The 16076-nt window shown below is 39.4% G+C and overlaps 2 protein-coding genes across 2 annotated transcripts; both read right to left on the bottom strand.

Annotated features, from left to right (window-relative positions):
- Positions 1 to 1932: 1932 nt before the first annotated feature.
- On the bottom strand, positions 1933 to 4343 carry LOC117912886 (SCARECROW-LIKE protein 7-like). The gene has a single exon (XM_034827669.1). The coding sequence runs from the start codon at positions 4177 to 4179 to the stop codon at positions 2329 to 2331; it is 1851 nt and encodes a 616-aa protein (XP_034683560.1). The 5' UTR covers positions 4180 to 4343; the 3' UTR covers positions 1933 to 2328.
- A 4627-nt stretch (positions 4344 to 8970) lies between these two features.
- Positions 8971 to 15870, bottom strand: LOC117912845 (succinate dehydrogenase [ubiquinone] flavoprotein subunit, mitochondrial). The gene is made up of 16 exons (XM_034827594.1): positions 15634 to 15870; positions 14300 to 14572; positions 12974 to 13061; positions 12458 to 12604; positions 12238 to 12378; positions 11838 to 11923; positions 11667 to 11759; positions 11509 to 11572; positions 11202 to 11345; positions 10530 to 10717; positions 10275 to 10449; positions 10023 to 10193; positions 9829 to 9898; positions 9618 to 9738; positions 9496 to 9533; positions 8971 to 9294 (listed from the first exon to the last, which is right to left on the bottom strand). Exons 1-16 carry the CDS (start codon positions 15742 to 15744, stop codon positions 9192 to 9194), a joined length of 2013 nt encoding a protein of 670 aa, XP_034683485.1. The 5' UTR covers positions 15745 to 15870; the 3' UTR covers positions 8971 to 9191.
- Between the last annotated feature and the right edge of the window lie 206 nt (positions 15871 to 16076).

Genomic DNA, 16076 nt, shown 5'->3' with positions numbered 1-16076 from the left:
CGCCTTCTGGGCCGCATCTTCCAGAGATTAGGAAAGAAGAAATGGGTTATGGTGCAAATTTGGTAAAAGGGGTTTACTAATCTACAAGTCAGTCCATGACAGTTGAGATGAGATGGAGCGTAGCGCTTCATGACTGTGTCCACGCAAGGTGGGACCACCCGACCGTTGTAGCAGAGCATGACGTGAGCAAGCTCAAGCCCTGATCTTAAAGTGGGTTGTGATAAGGTGACCCGTAGGGCGGAAATAGGAGAGGCATAGCCTCCTTCCAACGGAAACCTGCTGTCACATTTTAAAACATCATTATCAGGTGACAGTATGATGACTTGTTTGGATTCTTGAAAAATCAAAATACGGAGACGACTGGGGGCCGGGGACAACGCCCCTCAAGTTTGCGAAGGCCGCGCAGAGGGCAGGCCTCGGAGTCGTATTCAGAATCAGGTGGAGACTGCAGAGCGTGTAGTTCTCGTTTGGGCACCACCACGGTGAATTTACAATGTAGCTGTCTATGCAACCCCTTTACTCTGATGGGCTTGAATTCCCAATTCCGGAGAAATTTGTACCGATTCCTCTGTTGTTGCCTATCTTTTTTCTTTTATCGTTGTTATATTTTATCTTGTTAGAAAATGGTTGCAGAGGAGAGTAGCGGTAGCAGGCATTTCCATCACCTGAGTGAAAAGGGCAATTTCAATTTACATTATAACCTTGTCAGTAATGAAATATCATCTGATTTGAAACTTTAGATTAAGACTCGGTTTGTCCATATTTTGGATTGAATACAAAGTTGGTGCAAAGTGGGTGGTCCAAAAGTCGGCAAAACCTGCCCTATCGAAGCATATGAAGTGGACTGAACTTAATGCGCTGTCATCTACACGGATACTCAAATTTTAGTAAATAGTGAGGGATGACTTAAATTAATTTTACCAATTCGGAGATGGGATTGGGGTGGGGGAGAACCATGGTTCATGTTCAGGAAAAGGGGAAAACCATGGATTATTAGATAACAATGCCTATAAATCAATGAACTGTGTTTCACACTCTTGAAATGCTGTGAACATAGCTAATATGGAGGGTCTGATAGATATGAGCGGAGCGAGGTTACACGATATGGCAGTCTAACATTAATGATTCAGGCTGAAAATTTTGTAGCAAGAATGGGTATTTGAGATGGGCAGTGTGGCAGTGTGGCAGTGAAGGAAGCCAAATGAAGAGATTGAAGAAGACGCATACCAACTCCAAAGTCCTAACAATGGTCAGCTGCTCAACAAAATTCAAAATACTTGAACGTTTTATTAGACCAGAATGGTCTCCATCAACAAAAAAGAAACAAAAATATCAACCCATTGGCCACCTTGTCATGGACTGCACTGGCCCCTTGGGTTTTCGAGAGAGGAGGGAAGCGATTGGTTACCTCCTTCTATGCTCTGCATAATGAAAAGGACAGCTATTAAAGCAATAATCGAACATTGAAAGCACAGTACACCAAGACTGGGAGACTTTGAATGGGAAGGCAGCCACATCTTCCACGCAAATTAAGGATTTTTTTCAAACAAATTGCCCTATGAAACAAAAACCTAAAGGTGGAGTAAGGAAAGTGACGTTGGAACAAGCCTGAGATTTCGAAGCTAGGAAAGAGGGGAGACTGGGAGGGTTACATAACAACGGAAAAAAGGTGTCTCTCTGTAGACGCTTAACGCAATACACCTACAGCTATGAGTAGGAGGCGTTTAATGGAAATCCCATTACAGAACCTGAGAGAAAATGACAGTGTTCTACTTTTGTGCTCTTTATTTATTATCATTACTCATTAGTCCCCGCAGGCAAAAATAGCAGAATCTGAAAACAATCTTTCAACCGCTGAAAATAAGTTTCTTCTTTGTTTCTACCTGTACAACTTCATTTAGAGATGGAAAATTAAATTAAGGCAGAGGGAAGATTTAAGAAAAATTATTTACAGAATTGCATAAATCCAAGGGAAAGAAACGTCTTTGCTTCATTTTTCGTTTCCCTTTTTTACAGATTGTTTTACTCTAAGACTCAAACCTGTAAGAAAATCCAAAAAAAAAAAAAAAAGATTTTAAAAGGAAAAACCCATAAAACTGAGAAAAACCAAAATCAAGCGGCAAAACTAACAAGCATGTATTGGCCCAAAAAACTTCAAAAGATCTATAACGGCGTGGATTTAATGCCAAATTAATAGACAAAGACTAGGGTCTATATCTGATCAGGAAGCTCCAAACAAGACCGTCAATGGCGAAATTGATTCTAAGTTGTTCCACACCAGAGAAAAATGACTGGGTGGAAGCTTTTATCATACTGAGGCGAATCCCATCAACGCCATGAAGAGACTGTGAGAAGTGGGACTTTGTTCCAAGCTAGAGAGAGAAACCCAGGTGCTGATTCTATGATAGCATACAAAGAACTGTAGTTGTAGTTCCACAGAAGAATCTTAGCCTGACTCTCCGCGTAATGGCTGAGGGGTACTGACTCAAAACCGCAACTTTCCACCAAAAACTTCCATTTCTCCTTGTCTTCCATTCGCTCTCGTCTAGTTCCTGGCTCCTCTGGCCCGATAACGCCTGCTATTCGCCGGCCGAGCAATAATCTCTCCACTTGAAGTCTGTCCGACGAGTCTCTGGCCAAGTTAGGCTCCAGTGAATCAAATATGGCCCTGTAGTATCTCAATGCGTTCTTGAACCGGTTGATAAAATCTACCTCGTTCAAGCAGGCTTCGTACTCGCCCAAAGTCATGATTTTCGGATTGAGGGATTTGGCCAAGCGGAGAGCGGCATTGACAGACACCGGGGTTTCGTCGAGGAGGTTGTACAACTGAAGCATGAAGTTCACAGCCAAAACCTCATCCGGATCAACCCGGAAGGTTGATTCGTTGAGCTCCTGAATCGGGGTCAGAATAGGCTCAAACTCAAAGTTTAGATCAAGAAGCCTCGCGAAATCACGAAGACGGTTTCCGGTAGCGAACAGAGACGACGCTGGTGATTTTCCAAGTGCCGGGGCAGGAATGCCGGAGATCCGAATCCTAGCGGGTTTACCGGCGGATCGTGTCGCCAAAGCTTGCAGAAGAGCGGCCCACTGAACCCCTTGAACGATTCCAAAGTCAACTATGTGAATCTTCCTCGCCCTTTCGGTGGCTTCAAGGATTGCTTGGTTCGCAGTTAAATGCGCAAACTTCGAATATGGGCATGCATCGTTCAAAGCTTTGTACGAAAGCGTAAACTCCTCAGAAGAGGTTTCGAACAGAGTGGGCCTCTTCTCTGCTTGATGAGAAACTCTGCTGTAGAGAGCTTCAGAGAAGTAAAACGCCACTCTCTCAGTCGGATCCCCATGTTCTGATACCGATTCTCTGAGTCGAATCAGTGATTTCACCGCTCGATCGGGTTCGGAGTCTGCAAGCCGCGCACAATCGAGTAGGACTTTCAATATTGGCGGGGCCGACTCCGTTTCTGGTGAACCCGATGAGACACCGGCGACGTCGTTCTTCTGTAGGTGTGCCGGTGGGGGATTGGCGGGCTTGGTGTCTTTTACAACTGCTGGAGGAGGTGGTGGCGGTGGGGGTGGAGTCGGCGTTGGCGACGGCGATGGAGACCAAGACGGGACCTGTGGCTGAAGAGGGGGATTGGTACACTTCTGGGCGTCAGAGAAAATGACTCGGTTGAGATCTGACGTTGGTGAAGAGGCTATGCTGAGTCGACTCGGACAACTGGTGAACGGATCGGCACCATATAAGGTGAGATCGGCATTATTTTGCCACGCGTCGCAACCAGAAGGAAGATTTGAGCTCTCCGTGGAATCACCGCCACCCATTAAGCTGTCCATCCACTCGTCCGAGTCGAACTCGCCACCACCCCCTCCACTGAAATCAGAAAACCTAAACCCAGTGGAATGGTGCTCCAAGTGCGCAAACTGAAACCCACCTTCACCGGCATCCGCCGTGCCGGCGACCTGAAAAGGATCTGAAAACCCCGCACCGGCAAGCCCATATCCCAAAGCCGGAGCAGTCGACATAGTGTGAGGGGTAGTGGTCCAAGGGTTTAGGCAAAAGGAATTGACACCTCCAAGCTGTTGCTGCTGCTGCTGTTGCTGTTGCTCCTGCTGTTGTTTCTGCTTTATCACTTGCTGAGCAATTGCCATTAGATTTCCACTGTCTGTACACATATATGCCATTCTCCGGCAAATCCACGCCGGTAAATTTCACTTACATTACCGGAAAAGACATACGTGAGTGAGTGAGAGAGAGAGAGAGAGTCTCCAGTGAGACCTGTGTGAGCATGGGAAAGTGGAGATATATAACGCTGGAAGTTGTTCTCACTTCTCACACAGATGTAAAGAACGAAAGCTCGGACTCAGGAGGAGGACAAATGTTGATTAAAGTCCCTCGAAATGAACCTTGGGGCCCACTCGTCTATTCGTTCTTGTTATTGTTGAAAAATAAATAAATAAATAAACTATTAAATTTTAAAAAATAAATTAATTAAAGAAAAATGAAATTAAAATTTTTGTTTTTTTTAAAACCTCAAATAGTACAGTCCTACAACTGCTGCTGCCATCCTACCCTCCTTCACTGCAATTTCCTCTCCAAAATGGATGATTGTGCGTCTTGCATGACGTGGCTGCCATACAATGGTGGGGCCCATAGAGCTGATATGACAACACCTCGTCATTAACGTACACGTGTACTGCTTTTTCTCCCGCTCAGTTCGGGGACCTTTGCACTAGTTGGGGCCCACCATACTCTGATCATGACACGTCGATATACGGCGCGTCGGTGTCGCCGTCTCCATGACGTCATGGCTGTGATCTTTTTGGGAAGAGCAAAATAATCCTCACCGCCCCTTTTGGAGATCCAGCGCCTTCTTCATTAAAACAGACTGCGCTCCTCCACACTCTCTCTCCTCACTTCCATCAAGCTCAACACGCTCCAAAATTCTGACACGTTTCCTCCAAATCTTCATTTTTATTTTTAAACATTTTCCCCGTCGTCCTATACCAGATGTCATCATAAAAATATCGAGAAGTTGTGTATTACCATTATGTGAAAAACGAAAAACAGAAAGGAAGAAAATAATGCCCAATCCCTCCTCCAACTTCTGATGCCATGGTTAGCTTCATTGTTGAATATCATTGTGCTTCCTCAGATGGTGATGATGATGGATGACTCATTTGTAACATCTCATTGATTCTGCAAACTGAATTTTCAAAGTCTTTTTGTTCTTATATAAAGAACTCGTAGAATACGGCACTGCATAATGGGCGGAACATAAGACGCATTAAAGTATCGATTAAATCTCAAAATCCCCTGAGAGTCAGTCGTCCTTGGTGAATGCAACAATGTAACATCAGAGAGTTGGCAGACAAGGATATCAGTAATTACTACTTTTAACGTTTTAAAATTGGGGTCAAAAGTCAAGAGGGAGACTGGGGTGAAAAGTTGGAAAAAGAAAAGGGAAAGGAGGAGAAGAGAAGTGGGGGAAAGGCGGGGGAAAAGAACAAGGTTAGAGTGAATGGTGGGTGATAGAGAGAGAAAGTGGAGAGAGAAACGACTAAGGAGGGAGTAAATGAGAAGAGGTATGGAAATGGGGGTGGGCTGCTTGAGGAGGGGAGTTGGGGCCCACCTGGTTCGGGAGTGATGAGAAAAAGTGGAGAAGTAGGGACCATGGGTGCGTTGTAGACCAACCGAAATGCAACAACCCAAAAAGCAACGGTGGAGGATATTTTGACGGGATAATATTTGCAAATCTGATAGCAACCACTCCTCTCCAAGCCCCACCCACTTCCCCCACCAATTCTTCCCTTTTGGCTTGTATTAAACTATTCCTATTTCATTTATTGCCTTCTTTCATATATATATATATATTTATAGCTATGCCAATTATTATTTTCTTATAAAAATAAACTTCCAAATTTTTTCCTAATTATATCTTTTGCTGATTCGCTTGAATTTTCTGATGTGGCTACATGCAGAAGAGAAGATTGGCAATTGAAACCCATTAAACGTGGTCAAAATTAACAAATTTTATTCATTCTAAAATTAAATTAAAATTGAAAATGTGAAAAATAATACTTGCTTTTGCAAGAATGAAACATAGTGACGCTGATAATAAAAAAAATGGTCGAGGCGCCGGGCGCTAAATCCAATTTGAGACCAATACGAGGAATGGAGTCAGCTGAGTGTGATCAAAGATGTGATAATGTAAATAAAAAAACCTAATGGCTATTATTACGAGGAAAGAAAAATACTAGAATTGAAAAAAAAAAAGTAGAAAAAAGAGAGACGAAAATGGAGGTCGTAGGCCGCCGTCATTGGTTGAATGATTTGACATCAAATCCAGGGGCGCTCATTTCAGCCGGGCTTATCTTGATTCTTATGTGGCCGTCACATAGGGCCCACGCCTTCCCCTTATCTTAACTTGTTTTCACACTCTCCAATATTTTAATTTGCTTTAAAAAACAACCCCAAACATGGTCTGAGTTTTTTAATTGAAACAGTGGTCACTTCTGAAATCATAGAGGGTTCTTGATCAACCTCAGATTAACCCAACAATGTCCAAACAAGAGTTAGGGAAAAATGAGATTAAATGGACAAGTTACTTGCCATGTGGTCCCTCCCAGCCCGCCCTGCTGGCTTGCTCCCTACTACGACAAATGCTAGAAAAAAAAATTAAATAATTTAATGATATGTTTTCAATGGGGGTTTTTATGTCTCTAAATAATTTTTATAAAATAAATAAAAATAATTCCGAAATCCTAAGCAGTCCCCGGGACTGTTTTTGGATTTGGGATGATACTACTTTGGGGGCGGTTCTAGGCCATATATTTTAATCAACACTATATTTTCTTTAGGTATATATATTTGAAATTATTAAATTATTGTGTTGAAAGTTGAAACGTGATGGATCAACCTTATTGTTGTCTTATCTTAAAATTATGAGTGAGATAATGACTTCTTTTTTCTCCATTAATCCCTCTTCAACGATGTCATCTTTCATTTGTTGTGTTGTAGATGCTGACCTCTCAACTGGACCACATTGTCTCCATAATCTCTCTGGCGCAGTTAAATTGCCTTTTAATTGTCTTCATTGTACAAGGCTCTCCCCATTATTTGTGTTGGTCCGACTCAATTATTTGCGGCATTTTTAGTGGGATTACGACATTTTCTATATGTTTTTTATACATACGATCCTCAATTAACATCTCTTATGATAATAATCATGCTTTACAACTTTGTTCAAACCTTGTAGAAAAAGTTGGAAAAAAAAAAAAAAAGAGGGGAGAAAAGAGAGGAAAAGAAAGAATGTGGAGGAAAAGCACATTTTTTTGGTGGGTGAGTAGAATAATTAAGCAGTTAAGCCATCCCATTTTGAAAACCTTCCCTCTCTTTTTCTCACCTCCTTTTCACACGTGAAGTGCCCCTAATCTGCCTGGCTTTCAGCTGCTCTGTCAGATTCTTCCAAATCAAAACTACTCAATTATGAGTATGATTAAAAAAATACCGTCCAAAATCCAAAGTGAAAAATGAACAAAGCTATGAAGGCAATCAAAAGGTGAAACCTTTTGAAAAATCCAGCAAACACATCCATCATCACCAGGATTATTGAAAATTTTCTCACGAAAAATGACAATTTTGGGGGAGGGGGGCTAAGCGGTCAAACTTGCTATGGAGTGTTGTGTTGATTCGAGGACTGCTTTAGTGGAAGTATTACTCGTATATAGTAGTAACAAGTAGTGGCTTTTGAATGTCTTTGGTTGGACTTTGAAGGAAGAGAGACGTTGGTAGTGGGTGTTACTGTTTCTTTTACGGATCAACTTGACTACTCATTGCGTCTTTTTTTTTTCTTTAAACCAAATAAAAAAAAAACATGTATTATTTTTTTTTTCAAAGAAAACGACTAGTCATTAGAACTATAATTAAGGTTGTAATTAAATAATAGAATAATGATTTCAAAAAATATACATATAAACGCCCACTTGATGTAGAAGATAGATCTCCCTTTTATCCTCTAATTGCAACGTTGAGTAATATAATAATGGAGGAACGGGTCAGAATTTTCCTGTCTTAATCTTTATAATCAATTGGTATGAGGATATTGTATGATTTAATGGGGGGGAGTAGTAGAAAGTGGGCCATGAATTTACCATATCACCTAGTACTCACAGCCACATCAGCCTGTGTGCACATGACAGGTTGCAGTTCATTGGCCGACGCACCAAAAAGTTTTCTTTTTCTTGCATATAATAATGGGACTCAAGGTGTAAATTCGCTTCGTTTATTATTTTTTGAGGAGGGTGGGGCCAGGTAATTCAGAAAAGGCAATTCAGAAAACAACTACACATATGGCAGTAACACTGCCCATTTCTCTGAAACCCTTCACCACCGTGACATTCACTCACTCAATAAAAAGGTATATATATTGTAATAGTTTTTCGTCCTGGAGTTATTTCTAGTTGGGACTACCCAAGGTGGCCCAACCCATTTATTGGACATGAACAGATTTAAGGCTTGAATCTGACCGAGCCTGGCTCAATGTGGCCCTTCCCGTTCTCTCTCTATCTAACACAGACAGGCTGAAGGCTAAGCTAGACTGAAAGGTCAGGTGGGAAAACTGTCGCATCACTTTTTTTAATAAAAAAGAAATTAAAATTATTTTTATTTTTTAAACTTCCGTTGTTTTTTCTCTTCCTAACAGCAGCAGTTAAATAGGGCAGTGAACCACAACATTTCTTACCGTGTCGAATGCTTGATACAGCAACCAGTTAATAGGGCCAAAAAAAGTGTCCTTTCCTTCATAACAGTGACAACCATAATTAGAATTACAAATTCTCAAAGTCTGAAATTTTGTAATTCTATGCTCTAGCACATGGGAAGTCGATGAAATCGAGTGACTGTGTTTAGGCTCTGCCCGCAGGAATCATGCCAGTGACTCAACCAAGAGCAACACAATTCTAGCATCTTTTTTCTTAAACATTCAGACATAAAATATAATCATCAAACTGACAAGGGTTAAGAATCATTATTCACTAATGCAAATCCAAAACCAGCTTCCGATTCCTAGATTTCACAGGTGCTTCAAAGTGTATCAGTTTTTAACACTGATGAATGCCACAATTATTGTCAATGTGCACCCATATAATTTATTGCAGTCTTGACTTTTCACATTTTCTCAAAAAGAGCAAACATTTCAATATACGCGTGCTTTAGGTGGGATCGACTCAATCTCATCGTCTAATGGGTTCATGTGAACTGGCCTGTAATCTAGCCGAACCTTCTCATTTTCCCAATATCTGCAATTCAAAGTGAAGTACACCCAAACTGTTAACTAATCCCAACACAACGGAAACATCTATCACAGTAGAGTGATTGAGATCAATGTCCAAAATATTAATTCCAATATAACTCCTGACTTTGATTATAGCAAATCTAAAAACAAACCGTTCAGAAAGAAACTGAAGAAAAAGAAAGCAGTAGGGACCAGAGAAACTTACCCCAAAGTGTGCCTTATCCAGTTCTCATCATCTCTTTTCTGCAAAATCAAAGCACCTTACTTCATTAGGTAGAAAAGTGGGCAATAGTGGAGGATGCCAACTGAAAATGGAACTAAACTAACCGTAAAATCTTCACGGGCATGCGCTCCTCTGCTCTCTTTCCTGGCCTCGGCAGAATGCATGGTGATACATGCGTTTATCAAAAGATTTTCCAACTCTATGGTCTCTGACAAGTCAGAGTTCCTGTCCCAAGTTTTTAGAAATAGAGCCCACAAGAAATTAGTAAGTTTTGGAATAATATGATCATCAATCATCTCAAGCGTAAGATTTTACCATATCAGACTCCTATCCTTCAACTGTACATCATGAAAGCTCTCCCATGCTTTGTCAATCAACTTACAACCTGAGAAACAGTGAATTAGATATAATTAAAAGGTTATAAAAGTCATGTGTCAAGACCTGAAAATTTCTCATAGAGAGTGGGAGACAACAAAAACTAGAAAATTAGCTGATGAGCATTGGATTACCTTCCTCTAATGTTTCTTGTGTGCGGAAGACAGCAGCATTATTTTGCATTACTCGCTGCATATTTAAACGGATTTTTGAGGTCGGAATTGAGCCATTTGAATTCCTTAGTTTGTCCAGCCATGCAATTGTCTTTTCCCCAGCATCCTTTTCCAAAGGTTTTTGTTTTTCCCCTGCCCAATATTAAGTCAGGCATTTTAAATTTCACTTGTTTCACAAATAATATAACTTTAATAATTTGACAAGAAACTTGCCTGGTTTATGGATCTCTGAAACCCTATTTGCACAAGCCCGACCAAAAACAACAATGTCAAGAAGAGAATTTGCACCAAGGCGATTGGCACCATGGACTGATGCACAGGCAGCCTCACCAGCAGCCATTAGTCCAGGAACTACTGCATCGGGATCATTGCCTTTAATTGTTAATACCTGAAGAGAAAAGTAGTCTAAGGGTTAAAAACAGTACTGTCCCTCATAGTAAAGCCACAATTTCATTTAATCCTTAATACCTCTCCATGGTAATTTGTGGGAATTCCTCCCATGTTATAGTGAACAGTGGGTAAAACAGGGATGGGCTCCTTTGTAACATCTACTCCAGCAAAAATGGCAGCAGTTTCAGAGATACCAGGAAGCCGTTCCTTCAGAACTTCTGGAGGTAAGTGGTTCAAGTGGAGATAGATATGGTCTTTCAGAGGTCCTGTTGAAAATCAACATCCAGTGTAGGAATAAAATAATTGATTAGGGAGTCCAAGAGGTGTATGTGGTTTTATTTCAACATATTGCTTTGCATGAAAAATACAATCATGCAAATATCATACACAAATAAATAAATAAACATGAATATTCCTTCTCACACAGGTATTAGAATTATATCATAGTGAATGGCAAGTCAATGATGAATTCAATCGTTAACTGATCAATAAAAATCAACCATTATCAGATGGAAAAAGTCGATCATCAATACAAAGGAACTAAGACCAACAAATTATGTACACCTAAGGGGAACCATAGCAGACAACAACCAATTTTCTAGTGCAACCTAATATTCCATGCAAACTGGAGTATCTAATGCTTACCAACTGAAGACCCCATGCTCTGATTTGACATTACTGAAAAAAAAAATTGCATGGCATTGCTCACCAAGATGATGGAACCCTTTTATTGCAGGAATGTGATCATACCTACACCACGACCTTCTCGGATTTCCATTGTCATAGATCTTGAAACAACATCTCTTGATGCAAGATCCTTCGCTGTAGGGGCATATCGTTCCATAAACCGTTCACCTTCACTATTCCTCAGGATACCACCTTCACCACGGGATCCTACAAATTACAGATAGAATTCAGAAAAAGGATATTTGACAACCCAAAATAAATTTTAATGCAATTAAAGTATAGAATAACCAAAAAAATATATCCACACCTAACATTGAATGTAATCATCAAATTCATCATATTTTTCATAAATTATAAATGTAGCACCAACCTTCAGTAATAAGGCACCCAGCACCATATATACCTGTTGGGTGAAACTGCACAAATTCGAGATCCTGCAGGAAGGAAGAGAAAATGAAGATCACTGTAGAAGCCTAGAAAGCCAAGTTCAAACAAAAATCCCTTTGAGATTGAGAGAAACAAATAAACCTGAAGAGGGAGCCCAGCACGTGCAACCATGGCATTACCATCACCAGTGCATGTATGGGCCGAGGTTGCAGAGAAGTATGTTCTACCATAGCCCTGAAATAAACACAAAATAACATCAGAAGATAAATTCTATCATTCATATGAGGTAAAATAGAGATAAAATCTTGATACCCCTGTGGCTAGAATTGTTGAAGCAGCTTGGAACCTATGTAATGTCCCATCCTCCATATTTAATGCAATTACACCTTGGCATGTACCTGAATATTGATACCTTGCTTCAGTGCTTAGCAGACTCGAGTAAATGATAAACAGATTAGAGATTTCTAATGTCAAGCTCAAGTGAAGGAGAGTTTCAACACTACCATCTCCTCTAATTAAGCTCTGAGTTTACCTGAATAATAATATATCGCAGCTTTCTTTGGGTTCAAGAAGGATTTTAGTATAAAAACTTTATCTTTCTTTTACCATGGTTTGATAGCTTGTGTATCTCCTTCAAGCATCAAATCACAGAAGAAAGAAATACATCTATTCATCAATTGAAGGAACCTCCAGTCTATTTGCATCAACTTACCATCATTATCCATTAAAAGATCCAATGCAAAGTACTCTACAAAAAATTGTGTATTATGTTTCATAGCCTGGCCATATAGAGTATGCAACAGAGCATGCCCAGTTCGATCGGCAGCACATGCACAACGATATGCCTGTCCACCTGCAGAAACAGTAACACAGAAGGAGCCAAGGTCAGATTATTTCCATCACAAGCCAACTTCAAACTCATATCATCGCACCTTTTCCAAAGTTCAGGCTTTGACCACCAAATGCACGTTGATATATTCTCCCATCTTCAGTTCGAGAAAAGGGTAAACCATAGTTCTCAAGCTCTATCACTGCTTTTGGTGCCTCCCTACACATGTACTGAATAGCATCCTGGTCACCTATAGAAATACAATAATCCAAGTGGGTTAAAAGACAGCCAAAATAAAAACCTTGAAACAAAGTAATTACAGTCTCACCATATGTAGGGGAGGGGGGGAATCAAAATCCTTAGCTCCTTAGTCCAAGCTATTTTGCTTCTTGTGGCATTAAATTTAGAATTTGGGATTTTGTTCAAAGTAAACCTCCAGTATATAGGAGGATGCAAAAAAAGAACTCCAAAAAAACACAATAGCTGTACTAGCTACACAAAATTCTTCTTAACCAATAATTCATTTATGTGAATAATCAATTTCTCCTAGCATTCCAAATTAAAGTAAGTGCACACCAAATAAAAGCAAAGGAATACATAATTTATGGAAGCATCTTACCTAACCAGTCACTTCCCTTGACAGTGTCATACATGTGCCATCTCCAGTCATCTTCGGTCATGTTTCCTAATGCAGCATTTATACCACCCTATATAAAGTTACACTAAAGATCAGCAATGAAGCCAAATTGTAATAAATAATTTTACATGGTGACTCAAAGTTGATGCAGCTGGATGCAATTACATCTATTCAATTAAAAAAGGGACAACCAGACATCAACCTAAGGCACAGAATCAGATATATAATAACAGAATACACATTCATGTATAACATCTCAAAATGTCCACTGTCTGGCTTCCATTATGTAAGTCCTCCTAACTGATACTACAATTCCAAAATCACTTAGTTAAAAAAAATTACAAACTAAAATACAACAGCAGTAGAGCAGATTTGCTAGTAACCCATGCTGCCCATACAATGATCTCTAACAGGCTAACAACTTATTTCAGCAGAAAGATTTATCCAAAATAAAGCATTATCTGGAAAAACTACCAAGGTCCTACTTGACAATTTTTTAATCCCATATGCAAGCAGTAGTACAGATGGAACATAATCCATTTCTGCAAAAATGTGAAACCTTTATAAGGGCCCAACAACTTATGGTGGCTATAAGAAAGAGGATGCATACTTATAAAATAAGTTTGCCAAAGCATGTTCCAAGAATAATTTGATGCTGTACCTAAAGCATTATCTTGAACTGATAAAGGCATGATTTTGGACTTTTGGACTCAAGATTAAAAGAACATGAAAAGAAGGCAAAAATTCCTGAATGCTTTTTGTGTAAGATACTGGAATATTGACATTGTAATGGTCAGCAACTCTTCCATGCCCAAAGACATAGAGTTCCTTGTATCAACCCAAATCTACATCACATGGGGATGTATTTATCTCTGACGTACATATAGCAAGGCAATAATTCATTGTGTCATCTATATTGATGACATCTGAGCTTTGTGTTCTTTGCTTTCCTGAATTTTTCAGAAAAGCATGTGGCTTAGCTTCTCTGGCCATCTCAAGATTTCACAATCATTTGAGGATAGCTGCCATTTTCTGTGGTAGATAAATGAAAAATAATGTGCGAACTCAATTTTCACATGCACCCTAATGGTATACTTCAAATATGCATACACATAGATATCAAGTACAAAGTGAAACAGTTATATCATAGAGAGGTTTCAAAGGATAAATTTGAGTCATTTTACAACAAATGCGATTAAACCTAAATACCAGGTGAAGGTATGGCATATTTTGCACACTTAGTGCAATATACCCCAACCTAATGAAAAGAAACTAAAACATTAATCTTATAAGCTAAGGCACTCATACCTGAGCTGCAACTGTGTGTGACCGAGTTGGGAAAAGCTTTGTAATGCAAGCAGTGTTGAACCCATGCTCAGATAGTCCTATGGCAGCTCTAAGCCCTGCCCCACCAGCTCCTACAACAACTGCATCATATGTATGATCGACAATAGTATATGAAGAGCTGTATGAGGATCGGTAAAGCTCAGTAATGCCAGCAGTATCAACCCCATGTTTAGATAGTTCTCCTATGGCAGCTTTAATCTCTGCCTCGCTAGTGCCTGAGGATCCTCCCCCAGTCTGGAACAAACAAAGATTATACCTCAGAAAGCAAACAGGAGGACAAATGACATCAAACAAATATTTTATAGGCTATAATAAATATAATTAAGAGCATTCACTCAAATGACGGGAGCAGTAAGGTTAAGAATAAAAATAAAATAAACTCAATTAGGACAAGCAAAATCAAATGAGAATTTATCAACAATGCCAGGATTTAGTTCAGGCAGTACCCTATCAATAAAAAAACTCCATTCAACCGAGACCAATGCTAGGATTGAGCTTAGTTTGGCCAACATAACAATTTTTTGGAAACTAAAGCAATGTTTGGTTTTTGAAAAGTAAAAAAAAAAAAAAAAAAACTCTGAAGAAAAGGGTTTTCCCCTGTTTGGTTTACCGTGGAAAATATAAAAGAAAATCAAATAAAATTAAAATTTGTTAGAAATTTATATATTTTAAAATTATTTAATCTTTTGTATTTTCTTTCCTTCCGTTTTCCTGAATATGTTTGGTGGGAGAAAATGGAAAGGAAAGAAAATCGATGGAAAAAAAATTAAGGAAAATAAAAAATAATTTTAAAATCAATAAATTATTTTTATACATTTTTTCAAACTCATCTCACTTATTTCCTTCTATTATATAAAGATTAAATAATCTAAAAATATATAAATTTCAAACCAATTTTAATTATATTATTTTGTATATTTCACGGTGAAATCAAGCATGCATCAATATTCTTTTTATTTCCTTAGTAACTTCCGGAACCAAATGTAGCCCTCTCTATTTTCTTTCCTTCAAATTTTCTGGAACAAACATAGCTTAAAACAATTGAATGTCCATATCATTTTTTTTCATCCTTTTTCTCAGTAACCAAACGGAGGTTAAACGGAGGATAAAAAAAATAAAAGGAAAAAAAAAAACATCAACCCAAACCTAATAAAATGAACAGATTATACATTAAAAGAAAAATCAATTCATAGATCTATAAAACCCCTTCAAAACTCTAAAGATTCGAACCACTAAAAGGAAACTAGGATCAATAGCGAGAACGAGCTGAAAATGAGAGAGAGAGGAGAGAGTACCGATTCAGTAGAGAAGAATCTGGAAATGTGAGGTTTCAGATATTCGCTGGTGAGGGATCGCTTCGAATCCGAAGAACGGAAGCGAAGGCCACGAGAAACGCACCGCCACATCTCTATCGTCTGTGTGTATCTCTCTCTCGCTGGCTGTGGCTTATATCCGGGAGACTGAGACTCTGAGTGAGAGGATGGAAGATCACAGAAGGCTTGATATATGAACAGCGATCGAGAAAATATTAAAGGAAAAGCCGCAGCTCCCCGATGGCTGATGCCTGTGATGCGGAGGACTGTTACCCTACTGCCCCTCTTTTTCCCATCTAACTACCAAAATGCCACTCGCATTTTGTTTCAATTTCTAGGACAACATATTAACTAAAACTAAAATGTAATTGTTGGAGTGCCTTCTCGAAGACCACTCCAGCCTGGAAAGGGGTAATTTGGGGTTT

The sequence above is a fragment of the Vitis riparia genome, chromosome 4 (assembly GCF_004353265.1).
Source record: "Vitis riparia cultivar Riparia Gloire de Montpellier isolate 1030 chromosome 4, EGFV_Vit.rip_1.0, whole genome shotgun sequence".
In the NCBI taxonomy this organism is placed as follows: domain Eukaryota; kingdom Viridiplantae; phylum Streptophyta; class Magnoliopsida; order Vitales; family Vitaceae; genus Vitis; species Vitis riparia.
The sequence above is the reverse complement of the archived record's forward strand: the minus strand, read 5'-3'. Positions and strand labels throughout refer to the sequence as shown.